General features: G+C 48.7%; 1 protein-coding gene across 1 annotated transcript; it reads right to left on the bottom strand.

Moving 5' to 3' along the window:
* Positions 1 to 162: 162 nt before the first annotated feature.
* Positions 163 to 19,641, bottom strand: LOC139050875 (uncharacterized). Its single transcript, XM_070527676.1, has 6 exons — positions 18,597 to 19,641; positions 16,339 to 17,477; positions 11,753 to 12,106; positions 5,317 to 6,272; positions 3,817 to 4,170; positions 163 to 2,779 (listed from the first exon to the last, which is right to left on the bottom strand). The coding sequence occupies exons 1-6, from the start codon at positions 19,208 to 19,210 to the stop codon at positions 2,351 to 2,353; spliced, it is 3,846 nt and encodes a 1,281-aa protein (XP_070383777.1). The 5' UTR covers positions 19,211 to 19,641; the 3' UTR covers positions 163 to 2,350.
* Positions 19,642 to 20,443: the final 802 nt, after the last annotated feature.

The following is a 20,443-nucleotide window of genomic DNA, read 5'->3' as shown; positions in this document are numbered from 1 at the left end:
TCAATTTCTAACTCCAGCTTCGCAGAAAACTTGTTTGCAGGCTCTTCGTCACTGTTGTGGTTCAGTCTACTTAAACTCTTACGGCCATTGAGGCCGTGACAGGGTGCCGCGTTCACCTGCCATGCGTTGTCGCAATGCCGTGAAGTGCGACCTTGACTGCGCGACGCCGGCACTTTACGCTGTGTTGCGCAAATTCAGCTTGATACCTGCCGTCTACATGCGAACTTTACCCGTTACATTATGTAAGCGCACATCTAACTTGGTAGGTGCGCTCGTCGTTTTTGCAGTCCTCAGTCTAGACCGCGCGCATGATGTATGGTCCCATCAGCGACGAGTGCCGCCTGTCTTGCCTGTTAGGGCTGTTAGGCCTATCTTTCGCCGGGCGTCAGCCACCGAAGTTACCGTTTCATGCGACTTCGAAGCAAATCTATTCATAACGGCCATACCGCTCTCGGGAAGCCATACGGCCTCTTATAGTATGTTCTAATGGTAATAGTAATAGTAGCACGCAAATCTTTAGTGCGCGATTACACACACCTAAAAAGTAAATGGATGGAATGGCGGCGTAATCCGGGTACGGGCTGTATGAAAAATTGTACTTGCGGTGTCGCTTGACGGCAGCGCAAATTTCGCGATCAAGGTGTGGTTTCACATCGGCGCAGCACCGGAACCGATCTCGTAGGTTATCGTTTTGCTTGCTGCATGCACCAGAATCGACTGCTCGAGCCATAAGAATCTCTCAGTCAGTTGCTATGTTCCCCATCTCTTAGGCGATGCTGATGGCGGAGAACTTTGCCGTAAAAATGGTTTCTATGACAAGTATTCTAATTAACGTGCCACGTATATGTTCGTAAGATGTACGGGTGGATGCTATGAGCGTTCCTGTTGAAAGGGTGCACTGGGTTGCGCCAAAGCTTTTATTTTGCTGAATGATTGATTTCATTGAATTATTTCACGGCAGCACGGGACGCGCTGCCTTAATACCATTTAATGACATTAACTGTTCAACTACTAAACCATTTAATGGAAGTAAACCTGATCTGTTTTGACCAAACGTGCTCCGTATAAGCTTTGTATTTTACTTCGTATAGGAATGAGAACACATTCGTATTGGATTCGCTTCGGGAGCCTCTCCTAAGAACCGGTTACCGAGGCACGACTGCGTTGCCCGATAAAAACGTGCATTCCTCGGGAAAAGCGTACACCGTGGCATTATCAGCATCGCCGTTTGATCTCCACTACAGAAAAAAAATTTTAGAAACTTTAGGATTTTAGAAACTGATCCGAGTCGCACACGGCTCTGCATACGCGCGCGAGTCCTGTCGAAATGTCCCGAGCAAAAGCTAGGTGGCGCTACCCGCGTTAAACACGATATCTACCGGGCTGTCAGTTTAGGCTGCGCTGGCTTCCTTAAAGCGCTTGAGTTCAGGGCAGCATGGAGGGAGATAAGAGAGTCCTCAGTGGAGATTAGTAAAGGCCCTTAGAGGTGTGGTGGTAGAAAAGTTGGAGGCCACAAATAACAGACACGCATAAGAGAAAAGTTCTCACGACTGCTGAAAATTTGTCTGTAAAAAGTAGGACATTCGACAACATAAAAGAAAGCTTGTCGCAACCCACCAGCCCACTTCAAAGGGTAGGCTCATATCATGCATCCACCCATCCCGCGAACACATGCTCATACATCACGTAGAATAATCATATCACTGGATGACGCATGTAAGACAACAAAGTTCATTCAAGCATAACGCTTTTAGAAAGCATTGACCTACGAGGCAGTGGCAGCCGCGACAGTGATTGCACTGACTTTGCACACATGAGCTGCATAACAGCAGAAGGGTTTAGGAAATACGTAGTCATCGTTGCCATCAAAATTTGTTCATCGATGCGCAACGGCGATGGTCGAAGGAGGTGCGTTTGCTATAGAAAACGCAGACCTCGGTGATACTATCCCACCGTTCAATTCACACAACACACAAAAAAAGCTAGACGCCAGCTCACTAACCTTCTAAGCTGGCGTACCTCCAATGCCTCATACAAGCCTCTGTTGCGGTGACCCTAGCAGTCATGGTGTGCCGCAAAGACCCTATCCGCGTATCCGCAGTATTGACGCCATATTACATAACAGTTAGTATAGGCGCGACGATACCTCTAAAAATTGTCCAAGCAGTTCCGGTTATACCCCCACGAAACACACACACATCTTACTCATTAGGTTTGAAGCAGATACGAGTCGCATTCGACTCTGCAACGCGCGAATCCTCGTCGAAACGTCCCGAGCACCAGGTGGCGCTACCGTATTACAGCAGGTGGCGCTACCGGCGTCGCACGATTCGCGGAACGCCGCGTGACGTCACGCCACGCACTGCTCGGTCACGAAGTCCTCCCGCGACGCGCACTCGAACGCGGCCCCGAACTCGGGCATGTTGTGCAGCGGCACGAGGCACCGGGCGCGCGACGATAGCGCCGCCTGGCGGTGCTGGTCGGCGTCGCAGGAGAGCAGGCAGAACCTGACGAAGAACACGACCTGCGCCTCGTGCCAGTGGGCCCGGAGGTGCGCGTCGGACACTACGGGACCCAGACTGGCCACCAGGGCGTCGTAGGCGAGCCGGAGGCCCTGGGCGCGCAGGAGCATGTCGCGACGCTGGGGCTCGCCGCCACTCGCGCGGTGCCGCAGGCCGAGGCGCTCGTGCAGTCGCTGCAAGCAGAGGGCGCTGGCGTTGAACTGGCGCCATGCCGCCCGCGCCCACCAGACGTCGGCGTGCTGGCTTGTTCCTTGCCCCTGCGACGGCGCGCCGAGACGGGAGAGGAGCGTTGATTTAGTTCAACTTCGGGGGTTTTGCGTGCCGGACACCTCGATCTGGTTATGAGGCACGCGTGGTATAATGGACACAACGCACGGTACTCCGCGTCCATCGGAATGCGGCCGTCCCGGCCGGGATTGGACTGGCAACCTCGAGCTCAACAGCCCAACGCCGTAGCCATTCGGCTAAACCCCGGCGCTTGCAGCGGAGCTCTCTAAGCACAGAGAAGGGTGGATATATTAAAGGGAGACAAAAGAGCAGCATTAAATAAGTTTAGAAGCACAAAATTCTTTAAAAGCTATATTTTCATTCCTTTCGCAATAAGAGATTGAAGACTGGAAAGAAAAAGATTCAGGGCCCGGACTTCAATTTTTCTTTAACTTCGCGATGAAGCGTGAAATCCATCCATCTTTCGTTCTCGCGTCTTTTTTGCTTCTGGCCTCGTCAAGCCAAAAAAGACCAAGACTCACGGCATGGGTGGAATTTTTGGTACCATAAAGACGCAATTATTTACGCTTAAGTTATGCTTATCTTTGATTCGCCTTTATTTAAAGAAAGCTGATGTTGCTGTTCCGGAAGAGCATGTCCCAAGCCTGCTAACTCCTCGCCAGGATAAGGAGAAACGGGAGAGGCAGACGGCAAGCGATGACGAGATGGCACAAAGTACCACAGCGTCCAGTACGCGCCACGTGACCTGCACACGCACTGCACGAAGAACTAACGTGTCCACGCTAACCCCCGTACGCAGAAATGCAACTTAAGTTGAAGCCCATGCTTGACTTGATCCGAGTGACGCCTATGGGGAACGCGCCGAAAGAAACGCAGTGAGCGTCTATGGGCACGTTAACGCCAGGCGTCATCTAAATCAAGTCAAGCATGTGCTTCGACTTAAGTTGCATTTCTGCATACGGGGGAATGTACTGGAGAAATGAGTGTAACTATAAAATGAGTGCGCTCGCGAGAGAGTACACTCGCCCACGACATGACGGAATGTGAGGCATGCAGAGAAGCCTACCACTTCCGTCCCAAGATCCGGTGCCACGACGTCCACAATTCGCGTGGCCAGCACTGCGCCGACGGTGGCGTAGTTGAAGTGGGGCGGTACGCTCGTCGCGTAGAGGAGGGGAGCGCGCCGGTAAAGCGTCGGCACCACCATGGACGACGTCGCCGACAAGTACGCCACCTCGTGGCGTTCTTCCAGTTGAGAGACGGCGCACTGCGACCGCGTCGGCGGACTTCGAATGCGCAGGCCGTGAGCGACCGACATGGCCCTCACGAAGAGCTCGACGAAAGTTGCGTTTCTCTCTTCCGAAGTTGCCAGGAGCGACGCGTACGGGTCTGTGGCGTCGCCCGTCCGGGCAGAGTTAGACTGCAGTGTTCAGGACAGAGACCAACAAAAATATTCATGAAGGGCCTGCTGGGATTTATCGCTCACGGCCAACGCCGCCGACACCAACGCCGATGACACCGGCTTTTCTGCGACACGAGCTCCTTAACGCTGTCGCGTTAATAGTGATAAAGGCGTTGGTAAGGAGTTCAGCCGAAGAGCACTGTGGTCACTTGAAACCAGCAGATATCGGATGACGTGCACGATTAGGAAAATGCAAGTAAGACAAAGACGCGATCACCATTCCCAGCCACCCTTCAGCGCACGGAAACTTAAGCAGCTACTATAGTTTTGCTTTATCCTGTAGCGGTGTCTACTGTTGTTCGTGTTGTGCCCTTCGGCTTAGCGCGCTTTTAGAAGTGCCATGAACGAACTATTCCCATTTGTTTCTATGGTGACACTGGTCTCGCTGTGTCAGTTGGGAAATTAGAATGCAGCGCACGCCTACGCAAATCACCGCAAAAATCAAAATGTTACCGCGATATAACAGCGTACTAGGAGTTGTCCTCACCGAAGGAGTACTGAAATTTCCAGTGCATTATGAAAGATGAAAACTGACGAGTAGAGCTTCGAAGGCAAAATATTGCGTTTTCACAACAGCGCTAATAGGAAAAAAGTGTAAAATAATTTTTTCAGATAAGTTTCAAAGCCTGTGGCCCTTTGCAACCAAACTGCATTAAGCACTATTCCGCTTTGCATCCGTTCTGTGTACATATTCTGTATTCCCCTTTACCGTCATTTCTAAGTGTCGTCGACTGGCAAAATTTATACGTTTAGGTAATCAGGCATAAAAGTCTACCCCCAAAGATACCGCTCAACACAATTTCTTGCCCAGCGACGGCGCTAGCAAATTTCGACGCCTCTCCACACCAAGTTTAGCATGGAAAAAAGCGATGACCTGATAATGTCTTGCACCACTTCCAGCACTGCAACTTTTCATCCTAAGGAGTGCGACATTCCCTTCGGCTAGACCGATCTGTTCTGACAGGTCGCGCGCACGTATAGTCGCTCAAAATTAGGTCTTCCACTCGTGAAAACAGCCTACAGCAAGTCCATACCTTCTCTACAAGCGAGCGCTATTTCTAGCCACAAAGAAATCTTTTAATCGATGAAAGGCCTGCCACTCACTGACACGTCTTCAGAAGCGACTTCGAGGTTCACTCCACTGATCTTTCCTGCGGCGACTCGACGCATTACTTCGGGCAGCCACGCGAACATGGTGGTCTCGTGGGCCATCGCCTTGATCTGGTCGAACATGGTCCACAGGGGCTCTTCGCTTCCGCGAACGTTAAGCATTTTCGCCACGAGCGACGACCAGGAGTGGGCCAGGGGCCTTCGACACAGCGCGACGCAGATCCGCGCGGCCCCTTCGGAATCCGAGTGCCTTCTCGACAGCTCCAGGGAGACGATCTCAACGTCCAGGTGCGTGGCGAGGTATAGCGCGCTGACCTCGACGCCGCCCGCAGAGACCACGCTGAGGAAAGCTCGGCGAAAGCCGGCCGCTCCAGAAGCCACGGCGGAATCGGAAAACTGCGACGCGTTCTCGCCAGAGGACGCCAGGACCTCCTCGACCGCCTGTGCCCACGAGTTCGCGTCCACGCCGGGCACGATGCCACCGACAAACAGGCTCAACGGCCCCACGACGTCCGCCTGTTCGACGCTCGCTGCGCAGTCGGGTCCGTCAAGGTTGCCGCCCGCGAGTTCGTCCACCTCGAGGATCGTGTGGATGTCCTTGAAATCGTGGCCGACGATGGTCCTCAGCGTGGCCTGCAGATCTATTCGCTTGCCCGCGGTCGCGAGCTTGCGGACCAGCGACCTGCCGCAGGTGAACCGCAGGACCGTGCGACCGTTCTCGCCAAAGAGTTCGGTGACCAAGACGGTGTGGAAGCCGACGAGCAGCGACGTCCGCACCAGGAGCGCGACGAGAGCGTGGTAGTCGCGGCAGTCGCGGATCAGGGCCCAGCTCAACAGCTTCCTCGCCGACTCCAGCGTTTCCCTGAGCGTCGCCGTGTCCGAGCTGCCGGACATGTAACGGCGACACACCTGGTAGACGCGGCGCGCCAAGCGGAGGTCTGGTGAATCTCCTGCGAAGATTTCACACCCATGTTGTCCAATACAGTGTCAGCCTTATACTGTTCGATAAATATCGAAGCGTTCATTGCAGTTCTTTATAATTGTATTACGACACTCGTAAGGGACGAGCCGATAGGATTTGTGTCGGCAACTCTCAAACTCGTTAACAATTTACGATCTGCTCTATAAAACTGGTAATTTGTCCTAAGATATTTTGCTGCCTTTTTCGCACTAGTCAGTACAGTCGTGGTGCTATAAGTATTCTGAAATAAACATTTCTTCTGCAAGTGTATGTGTCTGCGTCTGACTATCCGAAGTTCGATTAGATATTTGCTATTCGTATCCGATTTGTATTATAAAAAGTTTGTATTTGACTACTTCTAGTTCTTAACCCTCACTGTCAACGTTTTCCATAAAAAAATACTAAAGGGAACACTGGCGCTCAGATCCTTCAGTCGCTATAGGAATAATGGGTATATTACACGGAATTTGTCTGTACTTCGTTTTTGTAGCTTCAGACATTCTCGTGGCGCTGTTTATTAAGGTATGTGTGTTTTTAAATTTCGAACAAAACAAAAGATATCGTGGGCCGAATTCACAAAGCCTTTTTTTCCTGAGCGCTCTTTTCCACTGGCCGACCGCCTTCGATAACATGTCCAACATTGTGATGCTCCGGCATCTTTTACGAGCAATTCTGGCGTGAAAACTTCTTTTTAATAGGCCGGGGCCCATATTTTTCTGAACGCATGAAGGAGGAAGCAGGTATCAACTAGGCCCCTAATTATTGCAAAGATTGAGTTCATAACCCAACACTTCGTTACTTTATTGGAAATTATCGATTCGCAAAATCATAATGCCGTACAGAGCCACAAAAACGAAGTTAAGGCAAAACCAACGTACTGTTGCATCATTTTGTTAGTCTAGCTCAACCAGCAAAGCTGCGGCATCCGTAGACACTAACGCCGAAGCTTTCCCTAGTAAATTTTGTGTAGAAAACACTTTGGTCACTGCAATGAGACTACACGCGTGTCCTTAGTAGCCCATATAAAGCGTTTGTTACGAATTTTCGCTTTTTTCGTCAATCCATTTCCTCCCTCCGGGAATGTGACAGCAGCGCCATCATCGCATACCCGTGACGTCATGATTTGTGCAGGTATATTGCGACGAGCGCTGGGTACCGATGAAATGTAGTGACTTAAAAATTTCAGTTGCAAGTCAGCGCTCGTCCAGTGCGCTGTATCTTCTTCGTCCGCGTCTTTTTGCGCTGCGTTCTCCCCATTTAACTACATGAACCGACTTGCCCAAATCAATTTCTTGCTCAGTAATGGTATAAGCGGTCTCTCTACATAATTTTCATGTATTGTTTCAGCAGTATCTGCATAGGAACGAGTAGGTTTTCCGTGGTTTTCCGTTTTTTCCCCCTGTGTGACGCGTAACCCTTTTCGTAAGCCTCCAGGTTCCTGGCCCGTAGGTGAGTTGGTGAGAACTGCAGCTTACACAACCCTAGCGTTTGACGGTACACCCTTTTGGCGAACCCTATGCGCGAAGGCGTGCTTTCTGGTTCTTTTTTCTTCTTTCCCCCGCACTCCCGGTGCCGCAGCTGCCGCGGATGCACGGATGTGAGCGCCATCTGGTGATGCTTCAAGGTGGCTTCCTCCTCACGCTGCCACTGCGCCTTCCTCCTCCGCTTTCCTCCTCACGCTCTCTTCGTCCTCGCCGTCTTTCATCAGCCGCTGCGCTCCGCGTTCGCTCTTTCATCAATAGAGTGTTTTAGTTGAGCGTCTTTACGGTACGCTCCGCTCCGAGCTGCCCCGCTAAGCCACAGTGGAGCGGCGGGCGATTTTCACGTTTTAGTTATACGTTTAGCGTAGCGGAGCGGACCTTTCGTAGTTGCAGTGCCCCCTGGCTAAATTCAGGGTAATGAAATAAAGTAAAGAAACTTTATGATCACTTTTATACAGTAAAACGTATATATGTATATATATATATGTGTATATATGTATACATATGTATATGGCTGCACGCTGACATCGCAAACCATGAAGTAGCCCCTCCGGGCTACTCCATTGTCCGAAAAGACCGAACAACTAGAGGTGGTGGTGTTGCTTTGCTCATTGGCCAAGGCATAAATTACTCAGTGATGCCAGATGTCCCTGGTGTGGAGGCGGTCTGGTGTAGAATTCAGCTGGGCCAGACCCACGTCTATGCTGGCGCCGTCTACAGACCACCCCAAGCCGAAATCTCTTATCTCGAGCAGCTTCTAGAGTACATGTATCAACACATGCTGGGGAACGCCATAATAATGGGAGGAGATTTTAATCTTCCAGAGATTAACTGGGAGTCGCTGAGCCCATCCAATGTAACAAATAACACCTCGCTGAGCTTTCTGTTTACCTTCAACCTGACCCAAATAGTATCCAAGCCCACCCGTGTCCAGGGCACTTCAAGCTCAATTTTAGACCTTATTTTCATAAGCGATTTCTTTTCCAAAGAAGATAACAAAGTCGAAATTCTTGAAGGACTATCGGATCATCACATGGTTTTTTGCACATTCACCATTCCAAACCAAATCCGCCAACGTAACACTAGAAAGCGCGTGTACGCATTTAACAAAGCAGACGATGACGCCATTATGACCTACCTTGCACACGAGTACTACGACTTTAACGAGCTAATCTCAAAGGGCTCGGCCAACATCGACGAAATTTGGTTGCTGTTCAAAACACATGTTATGCACTGCTTAAGGCAATTTGTCCCACAAATACAAAAGAACACCAATAAGCACAACCCATGGATTACACGTGAAGTAATTCATTTCAAACGTAGAATAAAAAGGTTGCGGAAATCTAACAAATTATGCCCAGTTCCAGACTTCTGCCAAAAAATAAACTCGTTAAACAGACTACTAAAGGAAGCAACAAAAGTAGGAAAACAGCGCTTCTGCAGTACAACACTTAGCAACTTTATCAAAGACTCACCCCAAAAATTCTGGCGTTATGTCAGGCAAAACGATAACCGTACAAAACCGTTATCGCCGACAGAAGAAAAGAAACAAGCGGAAGCGTTTAACACATTCTTCCATTCTGTATTTACCCCCGACAACGGCATTACGCATGCTTACAGGCCAGAAAATATAAAGCACAACGAAACACTGAGCGCTCCAGTCGTAACTGAAGCAGGCGTGTTCGCACTATTATTAAATTTAGATGATAAAAAGTGCAACGGTCCTGACGGAATCCCGAACTGTTTCCTGAAACGTTATGCCGAGCCTGTAAGCAAATACTTATGCCTTATTTACAATAAATCAATCTCTGAACAATGTATCCCAGCAGAATGGAAAATTGCTAAAATAGTGCCCGTCTACAAATCAGGCAATATTTCTTGTCAGTCAAACTATAGGCCTATTTCTCTCACATGTACATGCTGCAAAATCTTGGAACATATTATCTTAAAATCCGTTAAACAGTTCATTGAGGCAAACAATGTCCTCCATCCATGCCAACATGGCTTCAGGACTGGTCTGTCTACCATTACCCAACTCGTTGAGATATTACACGATTTCGCCAAAGCAATTAACGACCAGACACAAATAGATGTTATTTACCTAGACTTCTCAAAGGCCTTTGATCGTGTCTGCCATGCTAAACTACTCCTAAAGCTTAAACATATACTAGGAGATGGGCCAATTTTTCGTTGGATTAGCAATTACTTATCTGACCGCCGCCAGTTTGTTCAGTTAGGCTCCCACGCTTCTGAAACTGTACCAGTACTTTCTGGTGTACCCCAGGGTTCCGTTTTGGTCCCTATCCTGTTTCTTTTGTTCATAAATGACATAACTAATCAGATTGAATCCAAAATTAGGTTATTTGCAGACGATTGCGTCCTGTATAGAGAAGTACTAAACCGGCAAGACCAAATTAGTCTTAACAAGGATTTTTCTCTGATAGTCCAATGGTGTGAAGACTGGCAAATGGCCATCAACTTCGATAAAACAGTTTCAATGTCAGTAACAAAAAAGAAATCCAAGCTTACTTTTTCATACGGCTGTGATAATACTATACTTAACACTGTCACTCAGTACAAGTACTTGGGTGTTATCATATCATCAGACTTAGGATGGTCGGCTCATGTAGAGTACGTAGCAAGCAAAGCGATGCGAAAGCTTATGTTCTTAAAACGGGCCCTGCGATACTCTACAAAGGAGGCTAAGCTCTTGGTCTATGTTACAATCATACGTCCTATCTTAGAATATGCGAACGTGGCGTGGTTTCCCTTTGCCCAAAATCAAATCGCCACTCTTGAGGCTGTCCAGCGAAAAGCCGTGCGGTTTATCTGTAACCGATTTCGGCGCACCGACTCGCCTACTCAGATGCTATACGAAATCGGCCTTCACACACTAAGCAGTCGTGCGATGCTGTACCGACTGAAATTTTTGTATCTCATCCTGCATAATAAGGTACATGTGGATTCTAACACCTATATTTCCTATAACACATCCAGAGAAACCCGTCACAAGCATCACCTAACACTCCAAGAATATTCTTGCACTAACAATACATTCAGCTTCTCGTTCTTCCCGCGAGCAGTTCGCGATTGGAATGCTTTAGCCCAGACGTTGGTCGCTCAGCCTACTGTTGACAAATTTGTTGAAATAGTTGGCGCAACAGTATTGTCAATCACTACTAAATGATATGTTATCATTGTCTTTATCATTGTATTGTCAAATGTTTTTGGAAATGTGTGATGTGAAATGATGTATGATGCTATCAATTGTATAACCATATGCTTATCCTTCTTTTGTCTCTTGCAAAATATCATATGACATTGAAACAAGCTCTTTGTGCGTTATGTTTTTGCCATATTATTGCTCTTACCATAGGTCCATGAAACTCTACTCTTGCCAAGTGTCCTTTTGTATTCTTATGTATATGCCTGTACTACTATGTCTACAGACCCTTCTAACCCACTCCTGTAAAAATCCCTGATGGGATTGACAGTATCACAAAATAAATAAATAAAAAATAAATATAACTAATTTCTCCATGAAGTATCTAGACGTGCGCTTGTAATGCGTTACCGGTCCATTTTATCCATGGGAAAATAAAGCGCCGTCTCGGGGAACGCAACGTGTTAGCCAGCGCGCTTGCTTTCTGCATCCAATCCAATCCGTTCTGACGCCAACGCTAGCCAAAGTGCTGCGCGGCACGCTCCGCTCAGGCAGCTTCTAAGCGAACCTTGTTTCTCGCTCCGCTATCCCGCTTACGGCTAAGCGGACGGCGCATGCGCATTCGCGTTTCCACTCCGCTTAGCTGCTTAGCGGAGCGTAAACACGTTCAACTAAAACACTCTATTTACTCTGCTCGTTCGCTCGGTTACGCCGAGGCACGACGCCGAGGCACGCCAAAGCTCGACCCAGTAACGGGCGCCTAAAAGCTGCCCTCTAAAACGCATGCGTCTCTATACTTAAAGGAGGCAATGACCACGCGTGTACCTTCCGCGTTCTTCCGCCAGAGGGACTCGTTGATGCTGGCCAGCGACGCCGTCATGCTGTCTCCGAGAAAGCTGCCGGCGTCCTTTCGTCTCGCGATCCACGAGTCGCAGACGTAGCCGTAAAAGTCGCCGCACGTGTCCCTGCTCGTGTTGATCAGGCTTGCCAGGTAGTCGCGTGCCGCCACGCATTCGGCCGTCGCGCAGACCAGAGGCGTCAAGGCTCGGTTCGGGAAGAACGCCAGGAGCAGGAACGCGACCAGCATGGAGAACAGCACGGAGCTCAAGCAGACCACGGAGCCGTAGACGAGGCACTCTTTCCTCATCTCCTCCTCGGTGACGAACGACACGTTGAGCGCTGTGTATATCGCAGTGACGTCGGAGTCCCGAAAAAGGCTAACGAAAGGAGTTGGAGCTTAAGCTGAAACCTGTGTGCGTTAACACCGTTGAACGGAAACACCAGTTCACATCACGGAAAACTGGAACTGGTTCACTTCTTTTCTGGCCGTGTATATATAATGGATTTGTGGGGAAAAAATGTTTTTGGGACTTGTATGACTCTTAAGCTTCGCCGTTAAGAGGAAGCGTTAGGTCGGCCGCTCCTACGTAAATACATGCGAAAGGAGAATTAGTTTCTCTCAGCAACCAGTGCACCAAATTTGACGAGGTTTGTTGCATTTAAAATAAAAACTTAAAACCTAGTGACTGTTGGTTTCGGATTTTTTATTTAGGTCGACCATTCTTTATTAAAATTTTCAAAAATCGAAAATTTTCACAAGACGAAACTATCACGTTTACAACTTTGTAACTCAGCAACAAAAATCGATAACACAATACCGTGAACTGCAGCTAATAGTACATCTAAAGCGGACAAAATTGATATGTTATCCATGAATCTCAAAAAAATCTTATAATATGAAAATACAGCTTTTGCAGAACGCTTGTAAACAACGTAACAAATTCACGTATGATATACAATGACGTATCGAATTTGTCCGCTTTCAGCGATCTAATGGATTCCGTTTACAGAACTGCGATATCTGCAAAAGCTGTAGTTCCATACCACCATATTTTTTATATTCATGTGTAACATATCAATTTTGTCCGCTTTAGATGTACTATTAGATTTAATTCACAGAACTGTATTATCATTTTTCGTTGTGGAGTTACAGAGTTGTATACTTGATAGTTCTCTTTCTTTAAAATTTTTCGATTTTTGCCGATCTTTAACAAAAAAAATTGACGACCTAACGCAAAAATTCGAAACCAACAGTCACTCTATCTTAAGTTTTCCTTTTAAATGCAACAAACCTCGTCACATTTGGTCCAATGGTTGCCGAGAAAAACGAATTCTGCGTTTCCGTACATGTATTTAGATAGGAGCACCCGAGCTAAAGCTTCCTCTTAAGAGTGGAACGCGATAGCATTCAAAGATCCCTGACTGCTTCTCACGCTTCCCGGCAAGTGAAGCTTAAGTAACCTTAATGGTTACCGGGTAATGCTGGCGCCAAACATCATGCACAAAGGTGTGTTAGAAGTGCGGCCCCTTGTGTGGGCCGACCTCAGAGGTCGTGCACAGGCGCGCCATGAAATTGTGTCATTTTCATGGTTTTGTTATTCTTTCGCAGTTTTAATATTTCAGTCTGAGAAGATTTGAGATCACAGGCATGTGCTGTCGCTGTTTTGTTTCATGACATTTGTTTACGGGCTGTCATTCTCAAAATTCTGAGGAATAACTTTGTCATGAATGTCACGACAAGGTACGAGCAACATTAGTGATAGAATGGTTTGGCAATATGACCCGCGTATACCGCACGTCACATAGCAAGGCGTGGCATATCACCCACCTAATATCTATGCGGCATTTCTCTCTCACGGACAACCCTACCGACGCCGACACCGACACCGGATTTTCTGCGACAAGGGGCCTTTAACGGTACATCACGTTAAAATGTTTTCACATGGCATTTACCAATTGGGTTTCTGAACTGTCCCCAAATGGAACTTTGCTCTAGCGTATCAAAAACATTTTGTGTAATATGGGCTTCACGTTGTGCCTTCCGCGATTAAATCGCAATTTTGAGGAATCAAACTCTAGATATGAAAAATGATACGTCGGGCTTTGGGATGTCGATAGAGTGTCGTCAGGAAGCAGTATTTTGTAACGAGTGGTACAATTTTTTTCACTCATCATCCGTTGAGTCCGGTGGCCGAATCCGGCAGTGAAAGGCAACGTCGAGGATATCAGAAAGAAAGCCCAAAGTGTGGAAATTAAATACGTCGATCGTCATATAGGCGGCGACGTATTTTTGACGTATACTTGTGACGATACGCCGTTTAGTTTTTAATTATTTTCACTTTTCGTTAAAGCGTGGACCGTTGTCAGTGCCTGTGCGTGTAGGTGTGTTTGTACGTTCCTGAAGCGCGTGAGAGAATGGATGTTTTCTTTTTTTCATTTAACGCATAAGGAAGGCGAGTATGTTAAGAAAACTATGCCCAAGTGGACAGTAATCTCACGCAGTCCAAATTTACCGATAGTTTTCAGTACTATTGCAGATGCCACGCGGAAACTATTCCGTATCCACACAACTTCGTCCAGAACGATTTAAATGGCATACGGAAAATGAACGCACGAAATTGGTGACATTAAATAACGTGCGAACAGGAAAATTTTCGAATCGCACATATAGTACAAATATTCCAGAAAAGCCGACCCTCGACTATCAAATCTAATATCGACTAAATTATCTCCTTTAGATAGCTACGTAAAATACGACGTTCGCGAGACGACAGTTTGATAGAAGAAATCTGCACACAATGACAGCATGAATGTATATTATCGTGCGGAGTCAGATCTCCAGGCAAGCGAGGAGCACGTAAATGATTAACTAATTCGAATTGTCTGGGACATTACGGACTACGACAGTACTAAAGACAAGGGAACAGCATGTTACCAGATGCACGTATACGCTGTTGCATTGATTGAAGGAGAGAATTAAATGCGGTACTGCAACACCGCCCATTCGCTTAAAGAAACGCAAACGCGACGGGACTGGCGAAGTGATAAATCGGAACTGATTCTTATATGGGATACCCAACATGGACCATTTCTGACTTAATGACTCGAAATTATCGAGAAGTTATCTGCCCCGGGTTTTCGCTTAGGAACTGGAGCTCCTGCGCAACAATTCCTTATATCCTCCAAGTGAGTTATACGCAGAAGTCCCCACGTACATCGTTTTGTCTCCCTCGAGGCATCAGTGACCATTTCTATCCTTTATACATCCGACAATCAACGATTATTTGACGACTTCGAGTAGTGAATTCTCGAATCGAATATGAATCGAATAGCGCGGACTATTCGTTTCCATATTCGAAATGTGGAACATTCGCATACCTGCATCGAAGAATTGCCATTCATCAGTGAACTGCGTTTTTAAACATGGCAAGTAGCAGCGGGTGAATGACGGCGACTCTTCTAGGTTTCCTTAAAGTTTCTGTATTTCCAGTATTCGGACACCTAAGTTCAGTTGGTGAGAGTACACGGCAAGCTCCCGTCCTGTGGTCACGCGTATTTTGCGAAGGGCGGACGAGTACTGCATGTTTCACCACCGCACTTGTATGCAGCATTCCACAGGTTGACAAATGTCACACTCATCCGATACTCTTCCCATAGAAGCTCGCATATGCATGTATGTCAACTTGTCGGACGTGTTTTGTATCATTTACATGGAAGTATTCGGAATGTATGGAATACTTGCGGAACCGTTTCAGAAAGTTCGTCGGCATCGTCGTGCACAGAGATGACCGTACAATCAGTACTGACAGTTTATAGCCGACATATCTTTTTTTTTATCTTATCTTTTTTTTCTGCCGACCTACGGGGCAGAAACCTGGAGGCTTACGAAAAGGGTTCTACTCAAATTGAGGACGACGCAACGAGCTATGGAAAGAAGAATGATAGGTGTAACGTTAAGGGATAAGAAAAGAGCAGATTGGGTGAGGCAACAAACGCGAGTTAATGACATCTTAGTTGAAATCAAGAAAAAGAAATGGGCATGGGCAGGACATGTAATGAGGAGGGACGATAACCGATGGTCATTAAGGTTTACGGACTGGATCCCAAGGGAAGGGAAGCGTAGCAGGGGGCGGCAGAAAGTTAGGTGGGCGGATGAGATTAAGAAGTTTGCAGGGACAACATGGCCACAATTAGTGCATGACCGGGGTAGTTGGAGAAGTATGGGAGAGGCCTTTGCCCTGTAGTGGGCGTAACCAGGCTGATGATGATGATGATGATGATGATGATGATGATGATGATGATCTGTTTTTTTCATATTCGTCCCTGCTTTCGATGGCAACAATATACCACAAGCGGCCGTGTATAATATAGTTTATGCATAGAATACAAATAATTACAATGCGAATTAGAAACCGGCAGAACTCGAGTCAGCGTCGCACAAGCAGTGCGCACGTGTTCCGACGCCCGTTAAATCCATCACGTTTGGTGGGCACGGCCAACTGTGTCCGCCTCCATATATATAAGCTCACACCCAACACTTCCCAGTTTCATCAACGATACTTTGAACTCACGGTAGAAGGACCACGAATGGCCCTGGGTGGCGAAGCTGCTTTTCAGCGCGCCTCTCGTAGAACCCACGTGAACCTCGCTGACCCCGCTCTCCTCCATCGCCTTGTTCCCGTTTCGCCACCGTTTCCTCCAGCCGGTCCTGTCTTCCTGCTCCCTACCCGATGGCGCCGGGTGCGATGTTCCCTGCTGGCCGGTGAACGCCGTTGGCGGTTGGTCTGGTTCCTGCTCCTCGATGACCTTCCGCGGCGACGTTAATGCCTCCGCCTTGGGAAGCGCCGGGTTCGTGGGAAGCACGGCGCGAAAAACAGCCTCAGAGTCGCCATCCTTGTGAGCTGAAGGACCGGCCGCTCCGTCGACGACCTTCTGGCCCAGCGGTGCCTCTGGAACGAGATGGCCCTCGGGAGCTGCGACGCCGGCAGAACCTGCGGGCACAGCACCATGGGAAGCGGGCCTCTCGTCCTGGGAGCCGTACGACGTGGCGGTCATCGTCGCGAATACGTCGCCGTGCCGCTGCTGCGAAGTCTTTCCTTCGTTCGTGAAGGTTTCCGGGACGACCGCCAAGTTACCGGCCTTGCCGTCTGGCAGTCCTGCTGCGTCGACTCCCCGCTGGCTCGCCGGCGCAGTTTCTGGAGCTGCGGGTTCTTTAGCCGAGGAAGCTCGTGATTGCTTGTAAGAAGCCATAGTCATCGGGTCGGCGGCTGATGTTTTCCTGCCCTGGGCGTCAGCCCAGTTCTTGGCCTTTGTCCCCCTTTGCTTGATCGGCGTAGAGTCATCGTAGTTACCGGTGAACACACCGCGCTGCGAAGTCTTTCCTTCGTTCGTGAAGGTTTCCGGGACGACCGCCAAGTTACCGGCCTTGCCGTCTGGCGGTCCTGCTGCGTCGACTCCCCGCTCCGGCGCAGTTTCTGGAGCTGCGGGTTCTTTAGCCGAGGAAGCTCGTGATTGCTCGTAAGAAGCCATAGTCATCGGGTCGGCGGCTGATGTGTTCCTGCCCTGGGCGTCAGCCCAGTTCTTGGCCTTTGTCCCCCTTTGCTTGATCGGCGTAGGGTCATCGTAGTTACCGGTAAACACTCCACCCGTCCCAGTGGACCACTGGGGACCGGGAAGTGTGATGCCAGCGGCGTGGTCCTGGGGTGCCGCTCTGTAGACAGTGACGAGGAGTCAAAAAGAAGACACAAATTTCGACTTGTGCACAAGCACCTTTTTGGCACATATGTTACCAAAGTAAAACACTCAAATGTGCCTTGGTAACGTCGTCAGAATAACTGCGGTTATAACGAACCTCAGTCACCAGCAGTTCGAAGTTAGGCAGTGCTTTAATTTAGAAAACTAGCAGCACTTCTTCGGTTCATTATATGGTGGCTTCGCGGGCGAATCCTAGTCAGCTTTTCCCTTAAGTTCAACAGAGTTGTGTTGATCTTAAAGGAAAAGCCGGCAAGCCGAGTGATCGCTCAGCCTAATCACAGTCAGGATCCCCGCACTTCTAGGTAGTTTCCAAGAGCGAGTGCAAATCATCTGAGAAGGAACATGAGTAGAAGATTAACGACAATTATTGTACGCGTGACAAAACTGCACCGTAAAAGGTGTGCACTTACAAGTCAGTATCACTGCATCCCACATTAACCACGGTGCCATATAGACACTGTCTATATTCGCCATTATGTCAAATTCGTAGTCTTGTAAACACTGATTGGCCCAATTAATAGCGGCTGCGCGCTAAATGATTTAAAGGAAAATACTTCGACGAGATGGCAGAATTTCATGGTGTTCAGACACAGCCTCCTGTATTTTTACTAGGCTTGTCCAGTCAGATCCACAGTGCATGGAAGTCAGTGGTCCCGGTGCGGCGAAACCACATTTTCACCTATTTATCAACCTGTTAATGATATATCGAGCAGGCACAGCTTTCGCAGGGTGCTGTTGCTGCTTCGTGCATACTGCTTTGCTTCAACATGATGTGCAAGGAAAGGAAGCTGACTGACCCTGACCAAGGTCCGTCGACTCTAATCAACCACTCGAAGAGTGGCTCCCTCAAAGTTACCGCTGGTTTCGGTTACTGCGCTGGCATTCAATATATATATATATATATATATATATATATATATATATATATATGTGTGTGTGTGTGTGTGTGTGTGTGTGTGTGTGTGTGTGTGTGTGTGTGTGTGTGTGTGTGTGTGTGTGTGTGTGCTGGAGACTACGGTCCAAAACGTCAACTATGACTTCGAATATATTTTTCTAAGCCAGGATAAATACTCGCCTGTTTGCATTCTGGCCTGGCTTCGATGTTGAGGGTGCACCGCCGGCCTTGCGTTCGCCTTCGCCAAGTCCTTGTTTCGACGTCCTGCTGGACGTGGAGGACGCAGACGACAACGACGACTTCAAATTGCGCCTGCGCCGCTTCTTTCTGCTTCGACCAGAATTTCGAGCCCACGACGTATCCGAAGGTGTCCGGGTCGCGGCAACGCTTCTGTGGTCTGATCGAGAAGACGTGTCTACGGGAGCGGTCGTGGTATTTGGAGCCTTCGAGGGGTCCGCACTAGGAGGTCTGTCGACGTGCGTTGACGGTGCGGCGGAGGTCACCTTCGTATCAGTGTTTGGCTTGAAGGTCACGTCCTCAGGAGCGTGCTGTCGGCCATCCGTGCCATCGACCACGGGAGTGACGCGTGGTTGCCCCGTACTGACGTCGGGCGCGGAACTTGCATCGGACTCTCGATTACTGCCGCGGAAGCCTGGTTTCTGCGACGACGCACTGGAGGCGTGCGCATCCGCTGCTGCCGCTGTGGGAGCACCTGTCGCCTTGGCGCCGGCATTTGATGGCGGCCGGTTCTTGGGGAGCGAGGACTTCCTTCTCTTGTCCGCGTTGTCTTCCATGGTCTCCGTTAGACGATCAGCCTGGTGAACAAGGAAGGATCCACGAGAAGAATGTCACGCGAAGGGAAAGCGCGAGAGATCGTGGAACGCGACAACGCGCTGCGTGATCGTACTTCTTTTTGTCTTCGTCGAATGCTCATCCTCGAATGCCACGCGCAAGGAAAAGGATAGGAGGTGCATGCCGAACGCGACTGAAGCCAAACCTGTCGGCCCAGCACGGGATCCCACGTCAAAGTGTGCAGTTAGTTTCAGTGTTCCCCCTCTGCAGGCAGAGCCATATGGGGCAGGGCAGCCGAACAAGCGCGCACCAAATAAAAACTACTGGCATAGCTACTGGAACTCACAATAAAGTTTTTCCATCCATTCATCCATAGCTGCTGGAAACACGTCTCAGCAAATCTCGATTCTTGCTCCGTGATGTCCACGCAACAGGTCACCTGCTGGGCCACCACTGTGGCTTCACGGAGCGTTCGCTTGCCAAGGCTGGCTCCGTGACGTAGTGCTCACTCTTACCTTTTTCCTTCCTCCATGCGCAAAGTAAACTGTACCCTAGATGATGATGATGATGATGATGATGGAGGAGGAGGAGGCAGTGAGAGCGATGATGCTGATATTAAGCCGCTGGCCTATGAAGCGGGCGATCTCACAGATTGATCAAAGAGGGAGAGGAACAATGGAAAGCAGGTAGTATTTATTTACCTATTTATTGAGTACCGACAGCGCCTTTGCCTCATTCAAGTGGCGGGGGGGGGAGGGGGGGGCGCAAAAGAAAGGAAGAAGACAAGCAGTAGAATCAGTGCACTAAACGAGCCTTACCGCAGGATTGCAAAATAATTCAACAGCCCGAAATCGTACTCGCAAGAAAGGTGAAAACAGATTTTTTAAAAATGACGATGCTCTGCACGCACAAATAAGGCAAAAAGTGGAAAATTCTCTACTAAGAATAAAACAAAACTTGGAGAACGCTTAAGCTTCGCCTTTAAGAGGGGAACGCGATAGCATTACCGTGCCCCGTTGAGGCCGACACCGGATATTCTGCGACCCGGGGCCCGATAGAAAACTATTGTGGGCCGATCCCGGTGGTAGTGCAGGGCGAGTCAATGGCTCATACCACTTAAGGCAGAGACTACAAGCAGTGACTCATCAATGGTTCGTAGCCCCGTAAGCAAGGAAAAAGGGGCTTGTGTTTGAATTTCCGCGTAACAGAATTATGTTTTCTCGTATATTCAAATT

Source organism: Dermacentor albipictus, chromosome 10, assembly GCF_038994185.2.
Source record: "Dermacentor albipictus isolate Rhodes 1998 colony chromosome 10, USDA_Dalb.pri_finalv2, whole genome shotgun sequence".
NCBI classification, from domain to species: domain Eukaryota; kingdom Metazoa; phylum Arthropoda; class Arachnida; order Ixodida; family Ixodidae; genus Dermacentor; species Dermacentor albipictus.
The sequence above is the reverse complement of the archived record's forward strand: the minus strand, read 5'-3'. Positions and strand labels throughout refer to the sequence as shown.

Bases quoted from the DNA above. Each gene is read 5' to 3' on its own strand.
- LOC139050875 (XM_070527676.1), bottom strand. From the start codon at position 19,210: ATGGAAGACAACGCGGACAAGAGAAGGAAGTCCTCGCTCCCCAAGAAC. The intron at 17,478-18,596 runs GCGAGTATTTAT...CACTGTCTACAG, and splicing joins CCAGGCCAGAATGCAAACAG to AGCGGCACCCCAGGACCACG. The intron at 6,273-11,752 runs GTACACGCGTGG...AAATCTTCGCAG, and splicing joins CTGGCGGAAGAACGCGGAAG to GAGATTCACCAGACCTCCGC.